At 46.4% G+C, this 14,878-nt stretch overlaps 1 protein-coding gene across 1 annotated transcript in view; it reads right to left on the reverse strand.

The window, feature by feature from the left end:
* Positions 1-2,536: 2,536 nt before the first annotated feature.
* Positions 2,537-14,878, reverse strand: part of CHSY1 (chondroitin sulfate synthase 1) — a 70,284-nt gene continuing 57,942 nt past the window's right edge. Inside the window, exon 3 of the mRNA XM_025893091.2 lies at positions 2,537-5,513. Within this exon, the coding sequence (XP_025748876.1) occupies positions 3,924-5,513 (1,590 nt within the window). The 3' untranslated portion in view covers positions 2,537-3,923. The remainder of the gene's footprint in view (positions 5,514-14,878) is intronic.

Raw genomic sequence — 14,878 nt, forward strand, 5'->3', positions numbered from 1 at the left:
CACTCGGCCCTGCCCTGCCCTCCAGAAACATGTTTGCCAAGTCCTCAGAGCATCAGGTCTCTCTGTCCTGCAGCAAGAGGCTCACCCGGGCCCTCGTGCCCAAGCAAATAAGCATGTGGTCCTCATTGGTGTAAATGAATTGTTTAAAATGCTACCAACCTAATTCACCTATGATTCACATCACCCCTTCCCCACCAGGCCACACAGACCTGGTGATTCTTTGTGGGAGGGCCCCCAGGGCTGGATGGCTGGAGGGAGGAGGAAGGCTCCATTTCACACCTCTGTGCACCATTGTGACCTTCCCCCTTCCAACCATCCTCACTAGGAGTCTTCATTTTTAAGTACTGTTAACAGGAGTTATCTGGTTTGTGGGGCTATGGGCCATTTCAATACTTTTCTGTATTTAAAATACAGTAATGCACACTAAGTATAAAATAACAAACGAAACAAACAGTAGAACTAGAAAGCCCTCATAGTTTTAAGAGAAGCAGCAATTATTTCCAGGTCACGAATGTGGGTGGGCCACGGGGCCACAGCTAATGCAGTGGCAGGGAAGTGGGCCACGTGGATATTCCACTGCAAGGAACACACAAGATGGGGAACCGTGTGCTAACGGCAAGGCTGGGGACAGGGGAGGACACGGTCATTCTTGACAAGAGGGCTCAACATGCCTGGGTACCATGGGCAAGAGTCCAGTGAGGAAGACTATGATCACATGACTATAGAATTAAGTCCAGCTGTGTCACCTCTACACTGGAAGGGTCCGGGGTGACAGCAGAGTGGACAACGGGAGAGTTTCAGCTGGCTCCTGGAGGATCAGCCCAGTTGGCCAGCACAGTGGTGTGCAGAGAGAGTTCTAGACTGAGGTCCGAGCAGGAAAGACCCTGATGTCCCCACAAACTTGGAGCCCAGTTTGGTTGGAGGAGGTTCCTAAGGAGGGGACCTCTAGGGCCCGCTCTCTGGGCAGGAAGACACTGGAACTGCCAATTTGGAAGAGCACTTTAGTAAGAGGGGCCCTGGCTCCACTGGAAGAGGAGAGGCCAGGAGAAGAGTGAACCGGAAGGGCAGTGGGTGCAGACTCCAGGCATGGCACGACCAGGAGGGGAGGACCAGAAGGGGTCCAGCAGCCTATTTTTTTTTTTAAGATTTCATTTATTTGAGAGGGGGGAGGGAGGGGGGGGGGAGAGAGAGAGAGAGAGAGAGAGAGGGAGAGAGAGAGAGAGAGAGAGAACGCAGGGGTGAAGAGGAGAGGGAGAGGGACAGACTGCCCGCTGAGCGGGGAGCCCTATGTGGGGCTCGACCCCGAGATCATGACCTGAGGTGAAGGCAGATGCTTAACCGACTGAGCCACCCAGGTGCCCCGCGGCAGCCTTTCTAAAGGCACAATCTTGAGGGAGGGAGGGCGGCACCTCCATAAACATCCACATGGGCATCAGGAAGAGGACCAGACTTGAGCAGGAGTGGGAGTAGGAAGGAAATGGTGAACTTTAACGAAGTGTCACCATGATGCTGGACAGACATTCAAGCTTGACAAGGTCACTGCTCATACAACGCCCATCAAAAATCCCGATCGTTCGCTATCATGATAGAGAATTTAAATTACTTTGTCATCAAGGTGCATACTTGTGCTCTTCCTGAGGAATAAAAATGTGCTTTCTTCCGAAGAAAAACTAAACATTCCCACAAAGTAAATGACAATTAGGCTGAATGACAGCAATTCCTACTGAGAGCACAATGTTATTATACTGGGTCTTAACTGTCATTACACGGTAAATACCTGTCCTGGAGTGGGACTGGCTTCCACAAAGCTTGCTACCTTGGCATCAAAGGTCTTACTTTTTTTGATTCTTCGATTACATAGCAACTGTACACAATTTATCCTGTAGTTAGATCTATCCCCAAACCCTGAGAATGTTCGTGCACACAGCCTCACGTGGGCACTTGTTAAAATGCAGGTTCTACTGGGCCCAGTCGGTCCCACTCTGGGGCCAGGTAGGTGCACATGTACCAAGAAGCCGGATGAGGCTTAGAATGGGTTTGAAGACCCTTGTTCTAGGGAACACAGATTCAGCAAGCTGAAGAGGAACAAAAGTAAAATTCATTCGGGGGGCCGGGGTGGGGGGCGCCTGGGTGGCTCAGTCATTGAGCGTCTGCCTGCCTTCGGCTCAGGTCATGATCCCAGGGTCCTGGGATCGAGCCCCGCATCGGGCTCCCTGCTCAGCGGGAAGCCTGCTTCTCCCTCTCCCACTGCCCCTGCTTGTGTTCCCTCTCTCACTGTGTCTCTCTCTGTGTGTCAAATAAATAAAAAAAATAAAATCTTTAAAAGAAAAATTCATTCTAGGGGACAATAGCGGAAGAGGCACTTGAAAGCTTCACATCACTCCCAAACTGCAGTCTACACAAAATATTCCCCTCAAATAACTTGGAAACCTTTAGAAATCAGTGTTTCAGAGTTTTACTCTCCAAATGTAATACAATTCTTTAGCTAAAACAGGAGTAATGAGACAAAATGGTCCTGAAAAGTACAATAGAAAAATACTGTTCACTGGTTTATTTTCCCAAATGAGCAACAGACTATTTACAAATAAGCAGATCTCCAACGATGTGTATTAAAATGGCAAGTCTATTACTGACTGAAATCTAAATGAAACAACAAAAAAAAAACAACAATTTATTAAGGCACGTTGGATCTGTGAGTTGAAAACAAACGTTCTGGTGTCATGACAGACTGCATTTCACTTTTGTCCCCAAAGCATGCGAGCACCAAAATTGTCAAAGAACACTTAGTATTTAGTAAGACAGGAAGGAATGTAAAAATTGAGGAGGGAAAAAGCATTTTCAAAAGGAAATCTTTGGAGATCAGTTTACTGCAAATAAAAGAACACTAAACACACTCCTGATACACATAAATACTAATAACTAACAGGTACTGGAGAAACGGCAGAACTCTAAACAATGGATATTAAATAAATTAAAGGTATTTCGGATACAAAGAATAAAACAAAACAGTAATTAAGGAATGAAACCATCGCCACCAATAATGTAACGCAGACACGATGCAGTGAACAAAACCAAAATACGTTTTCCCCCAATGCTTCCATTAGGGCGGGTTTTTGTTCCTGTTTTAGCTTGTGTACATTAGATGTATTACAATAATTCTTCTTTGCCATTCTAAATATTAATAATAGTTTACCCTTTAAAGAGAAGGGTCAGGAAGAGGGGGAAAAAAAATACCAAATCCTTCTTGGAATTTAATGCCAGGTCCGTTAAGCCGCACGAACGACCACAAGAACAGCCCATACATCTAAGTGTCCCTCTCCTCCCCTCGTTTTTAACTATGTGACCACAACGAGCACAAGTTTGGGGGAAAGAATCAACTCTGGAAAGCTCTCCTGACCATGATGATACAGTTATTATCACATTTCCTTATTTTACAACTGGAACACAAAATGGGCTTTAAAAAAAAAAAAATAAATCGTCATCAAAAAAAAAAAAAAAGACAAAAGGTAGAATCTGTGCAATGTTAACAGTTACAACAAAACATTTACCAGGGTTACAGTGTTTTGTTACAATAATACTTTGCAGGAGCGTTCATGTTTTCAGCCAGAGGACTGTAGCAAGGGGGTGGGGGGTTCTGAAAAGGAAATGCGTAAAAAAACAAAACCAAACAACAAGAGTTTTGTTCATCAGGTACATTTCAAGTCATCATTAAGCAGGTCTGCTACACAACGTTCAGCAAGAAAATGTGTTCAAAGGCAAACATGATCACATTTTTGTTCAAAAAGCTCAATCATCAAGGAGTCCTTTGTAAGAAAATCATGTGTAAAATATATCCTTGTATGGACTTCAAAAACTGATCATACAAAAAACTTTTGAAAAATAAATTAGATAATTAAAAACATCTCTTCCAGCAGAGCTGGATGTTAGGCTGTCCTCACTGAGCCATTATTGCCGTTTTTACTGTAACTTGGGTCGTGTTTCTCCAGCCACATTTCAGCCAGCTGCTGTGTGGACCCATACGTGGATGCTTTGGACCCCAAGCACATTTTATACTGTTTAGGATCGAGATTGGGATCACAAAAGACAGGATGGTGGACATGGACCACTCCTACTTCTTGGCTCCTGAACGTCTTCAAACCTGCCTGGACAACCTTGTTGAAAAGGTCCACATCCTCGAGCCCCCAGCCTTGGATGGAAACGTCAAAGCCACCGACTCGGACAAGATCTCCCTTGTAAATGCAAGTAATGCCAAACCCATAGTTTCTCCAGAAGCCAGTCTTCTGAGTGAAGGCAAAATGGTTATCGCTGGGAACTTTCCCACTATAAACAATCTTTGGATCGTACTGGCTAAAGATGATTGGAAAATATATTTGTTGCCCCAGAACTGTGTTTGCTCGACACCGCTGAAGGAAGTCTGTGGTAAAGACGAGGTCCACGTCACAGAAAAAGAGCAAAGACTCGTTGCTGAACTGGGAAGACCCCACTTCAAGGGCCAGAGCTCTGGAAAACTCCCCAGACACGGGCAGAATCTGCATGTCCGCTTTGGGGTACTTAACGCGGTAATCTCTCATGAGTTCAACCTGCTTGGCCTTGTCGGGGTTGGAGTCAGAATTGAAAAGCAGAACCACGAGCTTGACGTTCTGATTGGGAATGAGACACGTCTTCTCAAAGTTTCCCATAAATCTCGCAAACATGTCGAAACGCCCGGACAACGGAATCAGGATGTTTATCTTCTTCTCTTTGGGTTCCCTGCGCTCGTCCTTTGAGCCGGGGAGCTGAAAGGGGACGAGCCTCTTCAGGGAGTTGGAGAGAAAGGACAGGGACCCGGACTCCTGATTGATTTTCCTGGCCAAGTCCCTGGCGTCCAGCTCCTCGTGCTCCGCAAACTGGATCCTGCTGAAGGTCTGCTGCAGGTACGCGTGTCTCCGCACGGGCACGGTCACCTTCTTCCCCTTGTGCCTCTTGTACAGCAGCAGCAGGTCCAGGATGTACTCGGCCCCGTACGTGGGATTCACCCGGCGGTAGCCGTACTGTATCTCCTTGAAGTCGATGATGCGCCCTCTGGTCTTGGCGTTGGCGTTGATCATCTCCATGACCTGCATGACAATGTCATCCAGGGCCTCCCTCTGAGCGGAGTCCATCCCTCTGCGAGGGGGCTGGCCCTCGGCGGCCGAGTACAAGTACTTCCCGGTCAGAAACTCCCATTCCAGAATCTCCTCCCGTTGGCGGGGCTGAAACCGCATGAAGGAAGGAGGGCTCCCCAGCTGCAGGTCTTCTTTGTGAATCTCGGTGTTGCTGTACCGGCCCATCAGGACGATCTCCCGGTGCAGCTGGATGGTGCGGTGGCGAAGGTCGGCGATCTTTCGGCTGAGCATGTAACTGTGCAGCCGGTACTGGTAGGGCGGGTTTTTGTTGGGGTGCAGGGTGATGGCTCGGTGGATTTTACTGTTATGGAGATCTCGAATGTACCCCTTTTTGTTCTGTTCGTAATTCTCATAAAAAAGCTGCTGCATCTGTTAAGAGAAAATCAAACAAAAATGGCTATTTTAGTATTATGTGACTCTGTCCCTCTCTTCTTGCCTCTCCTTACACACCTGCATAGTCCTAAAAAAACAAAAACAGAAACAAAACCCTAAATACTAGAAATCTTTGCAAACGAGCCACAGCATACCAGAGGCCTTAGGGTAAAGCCCAATCTCCAGCAGTCCAATGAGATCAGAAGAAGAATAAATATCAACTACTTCAAGAAAGAAGACTCATCAATAACCAGAGTTGGCCAGTATTAATTATGCAGGCAAACAGAATTATGAGAAAGTTTTCATACACAAAAAGTGTAATCTTGAGATCCCAGTGTCCCAAATCGGCGTAACTGGAAGAGAAGGCCACCCTGGGTCCCCACCAAGCCCATGTGAGGACCCCAAACAACCAAGTCCCCTCCTCCCTCAAAGACTGGCACCCAACGGGAGCCGCTGCCTTTCTGGAACAGCAGGCCCTGCGGCTACCCCTGTCTAGGAATAAACTGCATCGACAGGGTGAAAAGGAAAACTCCACAAGCATGACCTGATGCAGGATTAATACCACTGCCGGTGAGCTAAAGAGAAAGGAAGAGGCTGGCCGTCTGGAAGGGCACGCTGTCGGTGAGACCAAGATGCTGCAAGGTCACTGCAAGTGCGCACGTGAAAATCCTTTCAACGCCTGCTTGTCCCTCGTGTCAAGTGCACCCCCCACAGCCTCTGTGCAGGCGGGGGCGGGGGGGTCCTGTCTGCTCAGCACCGGGTCTCCGGCAGGCTCAGAATGTTGAGCTAAGAGGCAGGCAATGCAAAGGGGCTCATCATTCCACCAACTCACCCCTGCCCTATGATACAGGTCTGGGGGCAAGGAGGACAAAGGTTGGAGGCCCATCAGCCCCAATGGGGAATGTTCCCTCAAATCAGACAGGGAATGTACTTAGTTCCCCAGTACATCCGAGTGACGAGATGATGAGTGTCTACAACGCCTTCTAGAACGAAGAATAAAAACCTACAAAAAAACATCTTAATAACACTCGAAGTTGGTATGTGGTCGATGAGTCCTGTTTCATTTGTGGTTCGTTTTTGGGGTTTTGTTCATATGCTAAATACTAACTCTTGATAGGGTGATATGTATTTGAACCAAGCAGTTTCTCTGCCTTTGGAAAGTCTTATTTGTTACTTTTTTCTTTCCTGACACACGGCAATCACCATAACAGAAAAACACAGGTTAGCATTTTTACATCCCATTTTCTTCTGTACAATACTACAAGCTACCAATAAATAAAACCCAGTAAGAGTAAAAAGAAGGGAACCACTTCCAAAGAATGAGAGAGAGAGAGAGAGAGAGGAAGGGAGGAAGGGAGGGAGGGAGGGAGGGAGAGGGTGAGGAATGCAGGCCGGGTTCTGTGCAAGGCCTCCACCCACATCCACTTGCTCACTTAATTCTCAGGGAGCTGCGAGTTGGGCGAACGCTGACCTTCTCGAACTCGGCTCTCCTCTCCTGGACGAGGTCTGTCCGCAGAGGAGGACTTAGCACGGAATGACAACATCTCGGAAGGGCCCTCACTCTTTTCAACTTTGCTTCCCACATGGTCTGTGACCAACACAGGACATGGGGACAAGGAATTAGCCACTGACATCATTTCCAAGTCGTACAATTAATTAGCAAAGGCAAAGTTTAACAGAAGCAAGAGCAGAAGCAGAGCACATGCAACCTTGGAGCGCACCCGTGCCAGGAGGCCGCGGGCCAACGCAGGGTGCTTCTGACCGACGTGCACCCAGCACGGGCACCCAGCACAGGCTGCGCTCGCCCCTGTGAGCCACGGTAAGCTGCACCATGGCCGGAAGCAAAGCAGGGGTCTGGGGCCTGCTTAGTGGGGAAAGCGTGAAGCAAGGGAGGCCTGAGCTCCTCCAAGGCCCGGCTCAAGGCCACAGAGTGGGCGAGGAGAAACACTACATTAACCTAAACGCCCGAGGCAGGGGCTGGCCTAGGACCCTGATCATTTGCCTTTCTTTTCATATGGGTTACAACAAAAAAGAGGTTTCCGGAATTTCCTGCCCCGTGTGTTCCCGTTCATCTTCTAGGGTAGCCAGGCTGCGTCCTGGGCACCAACTGCACCGCATGGGGACAGAAGTGTCCTGTGAGGCTGCCAAGCCAGGAAAAATGAATCCTGTCCACAAGGTGCTAAGGACATGAAGCAAGCACAGCCTGTCCGGCCCTCCCCCCTCACCGCTGCGTGCCCCAGCCAGAGCCTGGAGGCCCTTCCAGTTTTCGCAAGGTCAGCCTTCATGATGTGCACCCTACAGCGGGCGTGCCATCCGAGCCTGAGGACGCCATCCGTGGGGGGGTGGGGGGGGGACGCAAAGACCACAGCAGTGCTCCTTCCAACACAGCCAAGTCAACAGCAGCCAGGGCTCCAGGGCTGGGAACAAGTGAAATAACCACCGGCGTGCAGGACGATGGGAAGCTACGTCATCACTTCGTATACGTTTGTTATAATACATATTAGTTCCATTTTGTCCACTTACAACTTCCAAATTTCCTTTTTTTTTTTTAAAGATTTATTTATTTGAGAAAGAGAGAATGAGAGACAGAGAGCACACGAGAGGGAAAAGGGTCAGAGGGAGAAGCAGGCTCCCCGCTGAGCAGGGAGCCCGATGTGGGACTCGATCCCGGGACTCCAGGATCATGACCTGAGCCGAAGGCAGTCGCTCAACCAACTGAGCCACCCAGGCGCCCTACAACTTCCAAATTTCTAATAGTGGACATGAAGAACCATGACTTGTTTGAAAGGTCCCTCTGTTTCCAGTGAACACACTGAATCTTACAGGTTGCTTCTCCCAAAATTAGGTCAGAACAGCCTGAAAGCAGGAGGTGTTCTTTCCTGCCCCCCCCCCCCCCCCCCCCACCCCCTGCAAGAGAGCCACCACCACCCAGCCCAGCCGGGAGGGGGCTTCCCGACAGGGCTCCCTGCAGAATTCTGTTGTTCTTCCCTCAGGGCCCTTCGGCACAGTAGCAAGAATGGTCTTCTTAAAATACAAATTGGAGGCCTGTGGCTAAAAATGAAGTGGCAGAACCCACATGATTCTCTCTTCCCAAATATCTCTTTGAAGAGAAGAAAGAAAGAAAAAAGGAATAAACTCACAAGAACCAAGAGAATGGGAGAGGTGGCACAGGGAGGGGGTAAGAGATGCCCCCAAATTCGGAGGAAATGCACTTGAGCAAAGGAAGAGGACGTCTATGGCCCTTCAGAACCCCAGGAAAGGCGCTATGAAAGGCAGGGGTGAGGTCCAGTACCGCGCCCAGTGGGACTGGATGACCGTGGAGCAGTGACACCCCCTCATCCCCTCCTGACATGGCCAGGATACACTGCCCTCTCCCCATCACAGGAGTGGGGTAAGGAGGGTGGCAGCAGATGTCCAGCATCTTCAAGGACGTGCTCCGAGTTACTCTGCCATTTAGATGATGGGGGTGTTGCCAAAATTCATATAGGACTGCCTCCCAATTGTAACTAGATCAGGACGGGCAAGTAGCAAATACTGGAGGTTTCTTAACATGATCATATCATTTATGGCAGTTATTCCTGAATATAACTGTCTACAGGTCCTTTCCCCTCACTTCTCTTGCGTTAGTTCACTGGTAAGCACGTAAACCTGAACTTCATTTTCTCCAGAAATGCAATCTGAACACCTGGGTAGGGGTGAGATCAAGGCCGACAGCTGGAGGGAAACGAATGTCTGAAGAGGAGGGTTCCCAGCCCTTTTCCCAACTAGTCCCAAAATACTTACCCTCCACTGTCCATCCCGAGTAGGAGACTGGGTCCACTACACAGTGGCCATACATAGCTAGAGTCCTCCCACAGAAAGCACCAGCCAAATGGCTGGATCACTACAGCAAAGATACTGGTTTAAGAAATCTTGCCTTACAGAGTTTCCAGTTAGCTTTTTCACTGCTGTAGTCTTCGGTGAGGATCAACAGCCAAGGACCATCAGGCAGCTGAAAGACTGTTCCAATGGGAGAGATGGAGACAAAGAGACAAAAGCTTGCTGGAAAGAGAAACAATGTAGTGAACAGAAGGAAAACTCAACAAGAGAAACAAAAGACAAACCTAGAAGGCATCCACACAGAAGATAATACACCCATGCAACAAAAACTGAATACTGTTAGAAAATCAGAAAACCGAAAAAGCTCTTGAAAATAAACATAAAATAGCAACACAAAAGAGAAGAGTTTGAAGATAAAGTTGAAGAATATCCCAGAAAACAGAAACGACAACAAAACCAGAAAACAGAAAAGTATTCATTCCATAGCAAGAAAGCACACCGGGGAGAAAATAACAATATAGAAAATGGGTTCAGAATGAAAGGACCAGTTGCCTGAATCAAACCCCAACTACTTGGTACAAAGAACACAAATTCAGAACACAGAGAAAGCAATCTGAAAACTTCCAAAGACGAGAAAAAAAGGCCATCTAGAAATAAGTGGCGGGAGTGAAAATTATTCCCAACGTACAATTCTCCCAAGCAAATGATCCATCAAGTAGGTGGGCAGAAGAGATGTTTTCAAGCAGTCGAGCACTGTCTCACCTCATACTCAGTCTTTCCCAGCTATGAAAGGATGTGCCCTTCTAGAACGAGGGAATCTATCTGGAAGGATCATCACACAGCATCCTGGAAACAAGGGGTATGGCAGAGAAGAAAGGGAGCCCCAGAATGATAGTGCCAGGAAGTCTCATAAGGAGAGTATAACGGGCTGGGTGTCTGTGCCCCCCAAATTCACATGCTGAGGCGCTCTCAATGTGAGGGTGTGGAGTGGCCTATGGGAGGGGACGGAGTTTAGAGGAAATTGTGAGGGTGGGGCTGCCATGGTGGGATGGGGGCCCAGAGGAGGGCTTCAATGAAGGGCCCAGAGCGCACTCTCCCCCGCCTCCCCCCGACGGCAGGACACAGCAAGAAAGCAGGTCTGTAAACCAGGGAGAGGGTCCTCACCAGACCCTGACTCTACCGACACCTCCATCTGGGACTTCCGGCCCCCAGCACTGTGAGGAATGCATGTCTGCTGCTTCAGCCACCCAGGCGACAGTATTTTTGTTCTGGCGGCCCCAACAGACGGAGGAGACAGAGAGCTCTGGAGAGCAGGCTGAGGGAACCAGTGCACACACGTTCGCTACCTTAGTATCTTCAGAGTCGAGCTCATGCCTGACACAAGACACTCAGCAGGTATTTGGTAAATTTATGATGGACCGTAAAGTCTTCATGCACAGCAGGTATCAAGAAATTGTTGCATGACTTCAATGCAGAAGAGCACGGTGGATGAGGACTGACAGGCAGGATACACTTGGTAACTAATATACCGGGGCAGGGCTGGGCTCCTCTGGCTAGCATGCATTTTTAAATGTAAAAATCAGCAGTATATTTGAGGAAAAATAAAGATCCTTCCAGACAAAGGATGTAGTTATTTGTCCTTTACTCCCTAGAAAACCAAATACCTAACTGCACATCTTACTCTCGGGGATCAAAACCCTACCCACGGAGAGCGAGCGCCTAGGGAAGTCCCGTGGAGTGCACGGTCTTCCACGCATGACTGGTTCTTCTCACACGCTCACCAGGACACCACACCCCCAAACCTTTTCAGGACTACGTTTCTCAACATCTTTTAGAGGCTGTCTGTGGCCATGACCTTCATCATGACGTCTAGGTAAGCTTTACCTGAAATACAGCATGTGTGTGCTCAAGGCATAAACAGCAAGAAAAGAAAATTGTTGACATTGACTAACGGCGTTTTATGGAAGCCTTATAAAACCCCCTGGAACCATAATAGACCAAGACTTTGAACTATAGTAAAGTTGTCGTAGGCACCTTCTGGCTAACCTCTACAAGTCCGAATGAATATGCTGTGTTATATCCTTTTTTTTTTAAATGAAGAAATCTTTTGCAAGATGAGAGAGAGGGGCAGAGAGCGCGCAGGCGACAGCATGGGTGTTTGGGGGACAGCACTTATTTTGTTAAAAATAAGGCCAAGTCTATGTCCAGACTAGCTGGTGCCCTTCCCCTCCTGCATCACCCTAATATTACTACAAAATAAACATTTTAGATAAGGAAGCCACGTACCTGACAGACTGGGTGGAATATACACCTGTTATGATCCTAAGAAAAATCTCAGTAAATGCCAGTGAAGAGCTCCTTTTCTAAAAGGGCAAATGCAGACATAGGTGCTGTACAGGTGAGGAAACAGAATGTCTACAGGGGAGGCTGTGCCCCTCCACCTAAGGGGACTAATGGTGACATTAATACCCTGCCCAGATCGGTTTCTACTGGTACCTTTTGGTCATTCAGCACATTTACCAATCTCTCTGTCAACTTCTATACAAAAACTTATTATATATGGCTCTGGTGGAAAGGTCAGGAAACTTTTTCTTTTTACCCTCAGTGCGGTGGGAGAAGAGAGGAAGGGGGAAATGCAGATTTCAGGGAAACTTTTTTTTTTTATATATGAGTTACAAGCACCCTCAGAATTAAGAAGAGGGAATATAAAGTGTAATTCAAAACAAAAATTTCAATGAGACAGACATTAAGGCCAAGTTAGGGACAAATGATCCAGGAACCATCTGTGGTTCCTGCAACGGAGGTGGGGAGGGAAACGCCAGAAGGGAAGGCTGGGCGCTGGTCCCAGTGGTCAGACTTCCCTCTCCCCATCCCAATGGGCCGGGCCCTTGGAGAGCTCACAACACCTTCCCCAACCGCCAGCTAGCCCCCTCCACTTTTACCCCAATCACCTTTCCACCTGTTCACATCAAGTGATCTTAGTGCTTTCGGATCTCATTTCTCCCTTTGTAGTATTGTAGGCATTTGCTTTTGCTTTTCAAATCCTTTGCAAAGTTCTCAAATTATCTTTGTTTTTATCTTGACTGGTTCCTAGTTTCCTTGCTACTATTTGGACTTTGCCTACCTTTTTTCCCCCCCTTTAAAGATGCCTGTTGCATTTAAGAAGGTATGTATGCTGTAGGTGAGAGGAAATTGGACCATTCTGCTCTTGGGCACTTGAATGAGAAACAGCTGGATCGTTATGTGGAACATCTACGTCTTCTATCCATTATACCTCTTTTCTCCATATTATGGCCAATTTTCTGTTCACTACAATGTTCTCCATTAAGCAAGTAAGACGCAGGTAAGATTTAATTTCTGGACTCCGGGCAATTTCCTGGATTCAAGAGGAATGAAGTCCTCTACCCTTAAGATATATAACTGCATGACTAAAGTAAGTGTTTAGCAAGTTAAAGGTAATAGAAATAAAACTATTTCCCTAGGGGATGGTATAGATATAACAATGTAAAATAAACATTAAGAAATAAGACTACAAGGAGACATTTATTGCCTTTATGCTACTAGTAAGTTTTGTAAGACCTTGGAGGAGTCACTTGAATTTGTTGGATCTCAAGTTTTCTCGTTTATAAAATGACTATATTGTACAAGAGGTTCCTTCAACATGAAGAATGCTAAGATCTTATGTAATCTTACGTGCTAATTTTATAAAACTTATGTTTTAGAAAAAAGTCTTATGTGCTAGTTTTATAAAACAGTCACATATAATTCTAAAGTCATGCCCTGACGTTCTTCTACCCATCCCCCCTGATATGGTCGAAGGTACAGTATTCGAATGTTACAGGCTTCTACCTTCACTGAGTCAAACTGTATTTGGAGCATTAGAAGAGAACACCACATTGCAACCAGTTAACTGTTTCCATCTTATAAAAACAAACCTCCAATTCCGCTATAAATAAAAATAGTTAAGGATAGGAAATTCATAATAGTTCATTTTAGTAATTCCATGTGGTAGCAAATACTTTTTGTTATAAAGAATATTTTGAATACTATCAAATTTAAATTTTAAGAGGACTTCATTATTTTAAAGTATTTCAATAATCTATAATTTGGCACATTCTTTCAAAGAATATTATAAAATGGAAAGTTAAAAAGTACCGCAGAAGAAAACACTAAATCGGTGCGCATACGGGTTATTTCATAATCACAAGGTCATTCCTTGGCTTAAAAACACTCAAGGAAGCCTTTTAAGATGCATACAATAGCCCTGTGATTTCACTTAATTTCCAGTGTCCGTAGAACAGCCCCTAATCTTTGTTCTAAAACGTACCCCCATAACACCGGAATCCGGAAAAGCCATCTCCTGCACTGCGACATGCTTCAGGACTGTGACTCATTCTATGGTAAATCTGAGAGGGGCTAATAAATATCAAGGTCACGCTATTCCCAGGAACTTTCAGCCCAGCTGGGAATAACCGACACCGAATCTTCAAGTAATGAGTACAGTCTACAGTCTGCATTAGCAAATGTCCTTGGCGATGCAATGAAGGCCAACATTCTCTTTAAGTCAGGGTTCTTCCCGGTAACTGTTTACATTCATGTACATCATTAAATAGGTCTTTCAGCCACATCGACAGACAGTCACTACTCCAGATCGATAGCTATTTCTTAATACTGATTTGTGCAGCATTTCAGTTCTTTGTAGAGGACTTTTCTTACCCTTTTGTGCTGAAAATATTTCAAAGAAAATACGGGTTGCCTAACTGTCAAGAGACCATAACTGGTAATAGTTTCAAAATAACCTTATTCACAAATATTTAAATTAACATTCTCATATACCTAGAGGTAGGGTTTCCAGAGAATTTGTTGTCTGGAGCAGGACCTTCTGAGATGAAAGAGAAAATGTGCTGATCATTAGGCCAAGATCACCAGCGTACACTGACCTGGCCCTGGCTCTCAGAGGACATATGGTCACTACAATCCCATATTAGGTCTCTCTCCTAATTCGTTTTGTATAGGCTTTGCTGATTTTCATCCAATTAAGTTCAAGGATTAGGTGCTTTGTATTTTAAAGAGTCCATTCAAAAAAGCAGATTTTTCATGGGAATTACACTGGGCCTCTAGTGGTAAAAAATGAGAGCTGTGTGTATGTGTCTCAAACCATTAGTGTCGAATTCTGAAATCTAAATGCCTTTTTGAGAAGTCAGACGCACTTCAAAAGAACTGAGAATTAAGCTTGGCAAAGTAGAGCAAAAACTGTTGGTAGTAATCTGATACCTGTACGTAAAACAATAAGCAAAGTGATCAAGCTGAAATCAAGAGTCCGCGGGTGGACAGTTGGCGGTTTGAATGGGCAACAGTGGCTGTGGAAAGAGAACACCCTTATTTGCAGTCAGCAAAGGATCTAAACTCCATCGCTGCCCTTTAATAACGTTTGACCTTGTGGGAGTCAATTAAGCTTTCCAGGCATCCCCTTTCGGCCCCCACACGTAAAGAAGCAAACGTGGCAGCATTAGGAAGAATGAATGTGTGCACAACTATCTTTA

This window comes from Callorhinus ursinus, unplaced genomic scaffold, assembly GCF_003265705.2.
Source record: "Callorhinus ursinus isolate GAN/ISIS: 27379988/994484 unplaced genomic scaffold, GSC_fseal_2.0 scaffold47, whole genome shotgun sequence".
Classification (NCBI taxonomy): Eukaryota; Metazoa; Chordata; class Mammalia; order Carnivora; family Otariidae; genus Callorhinus; species Callorhinus ursinus.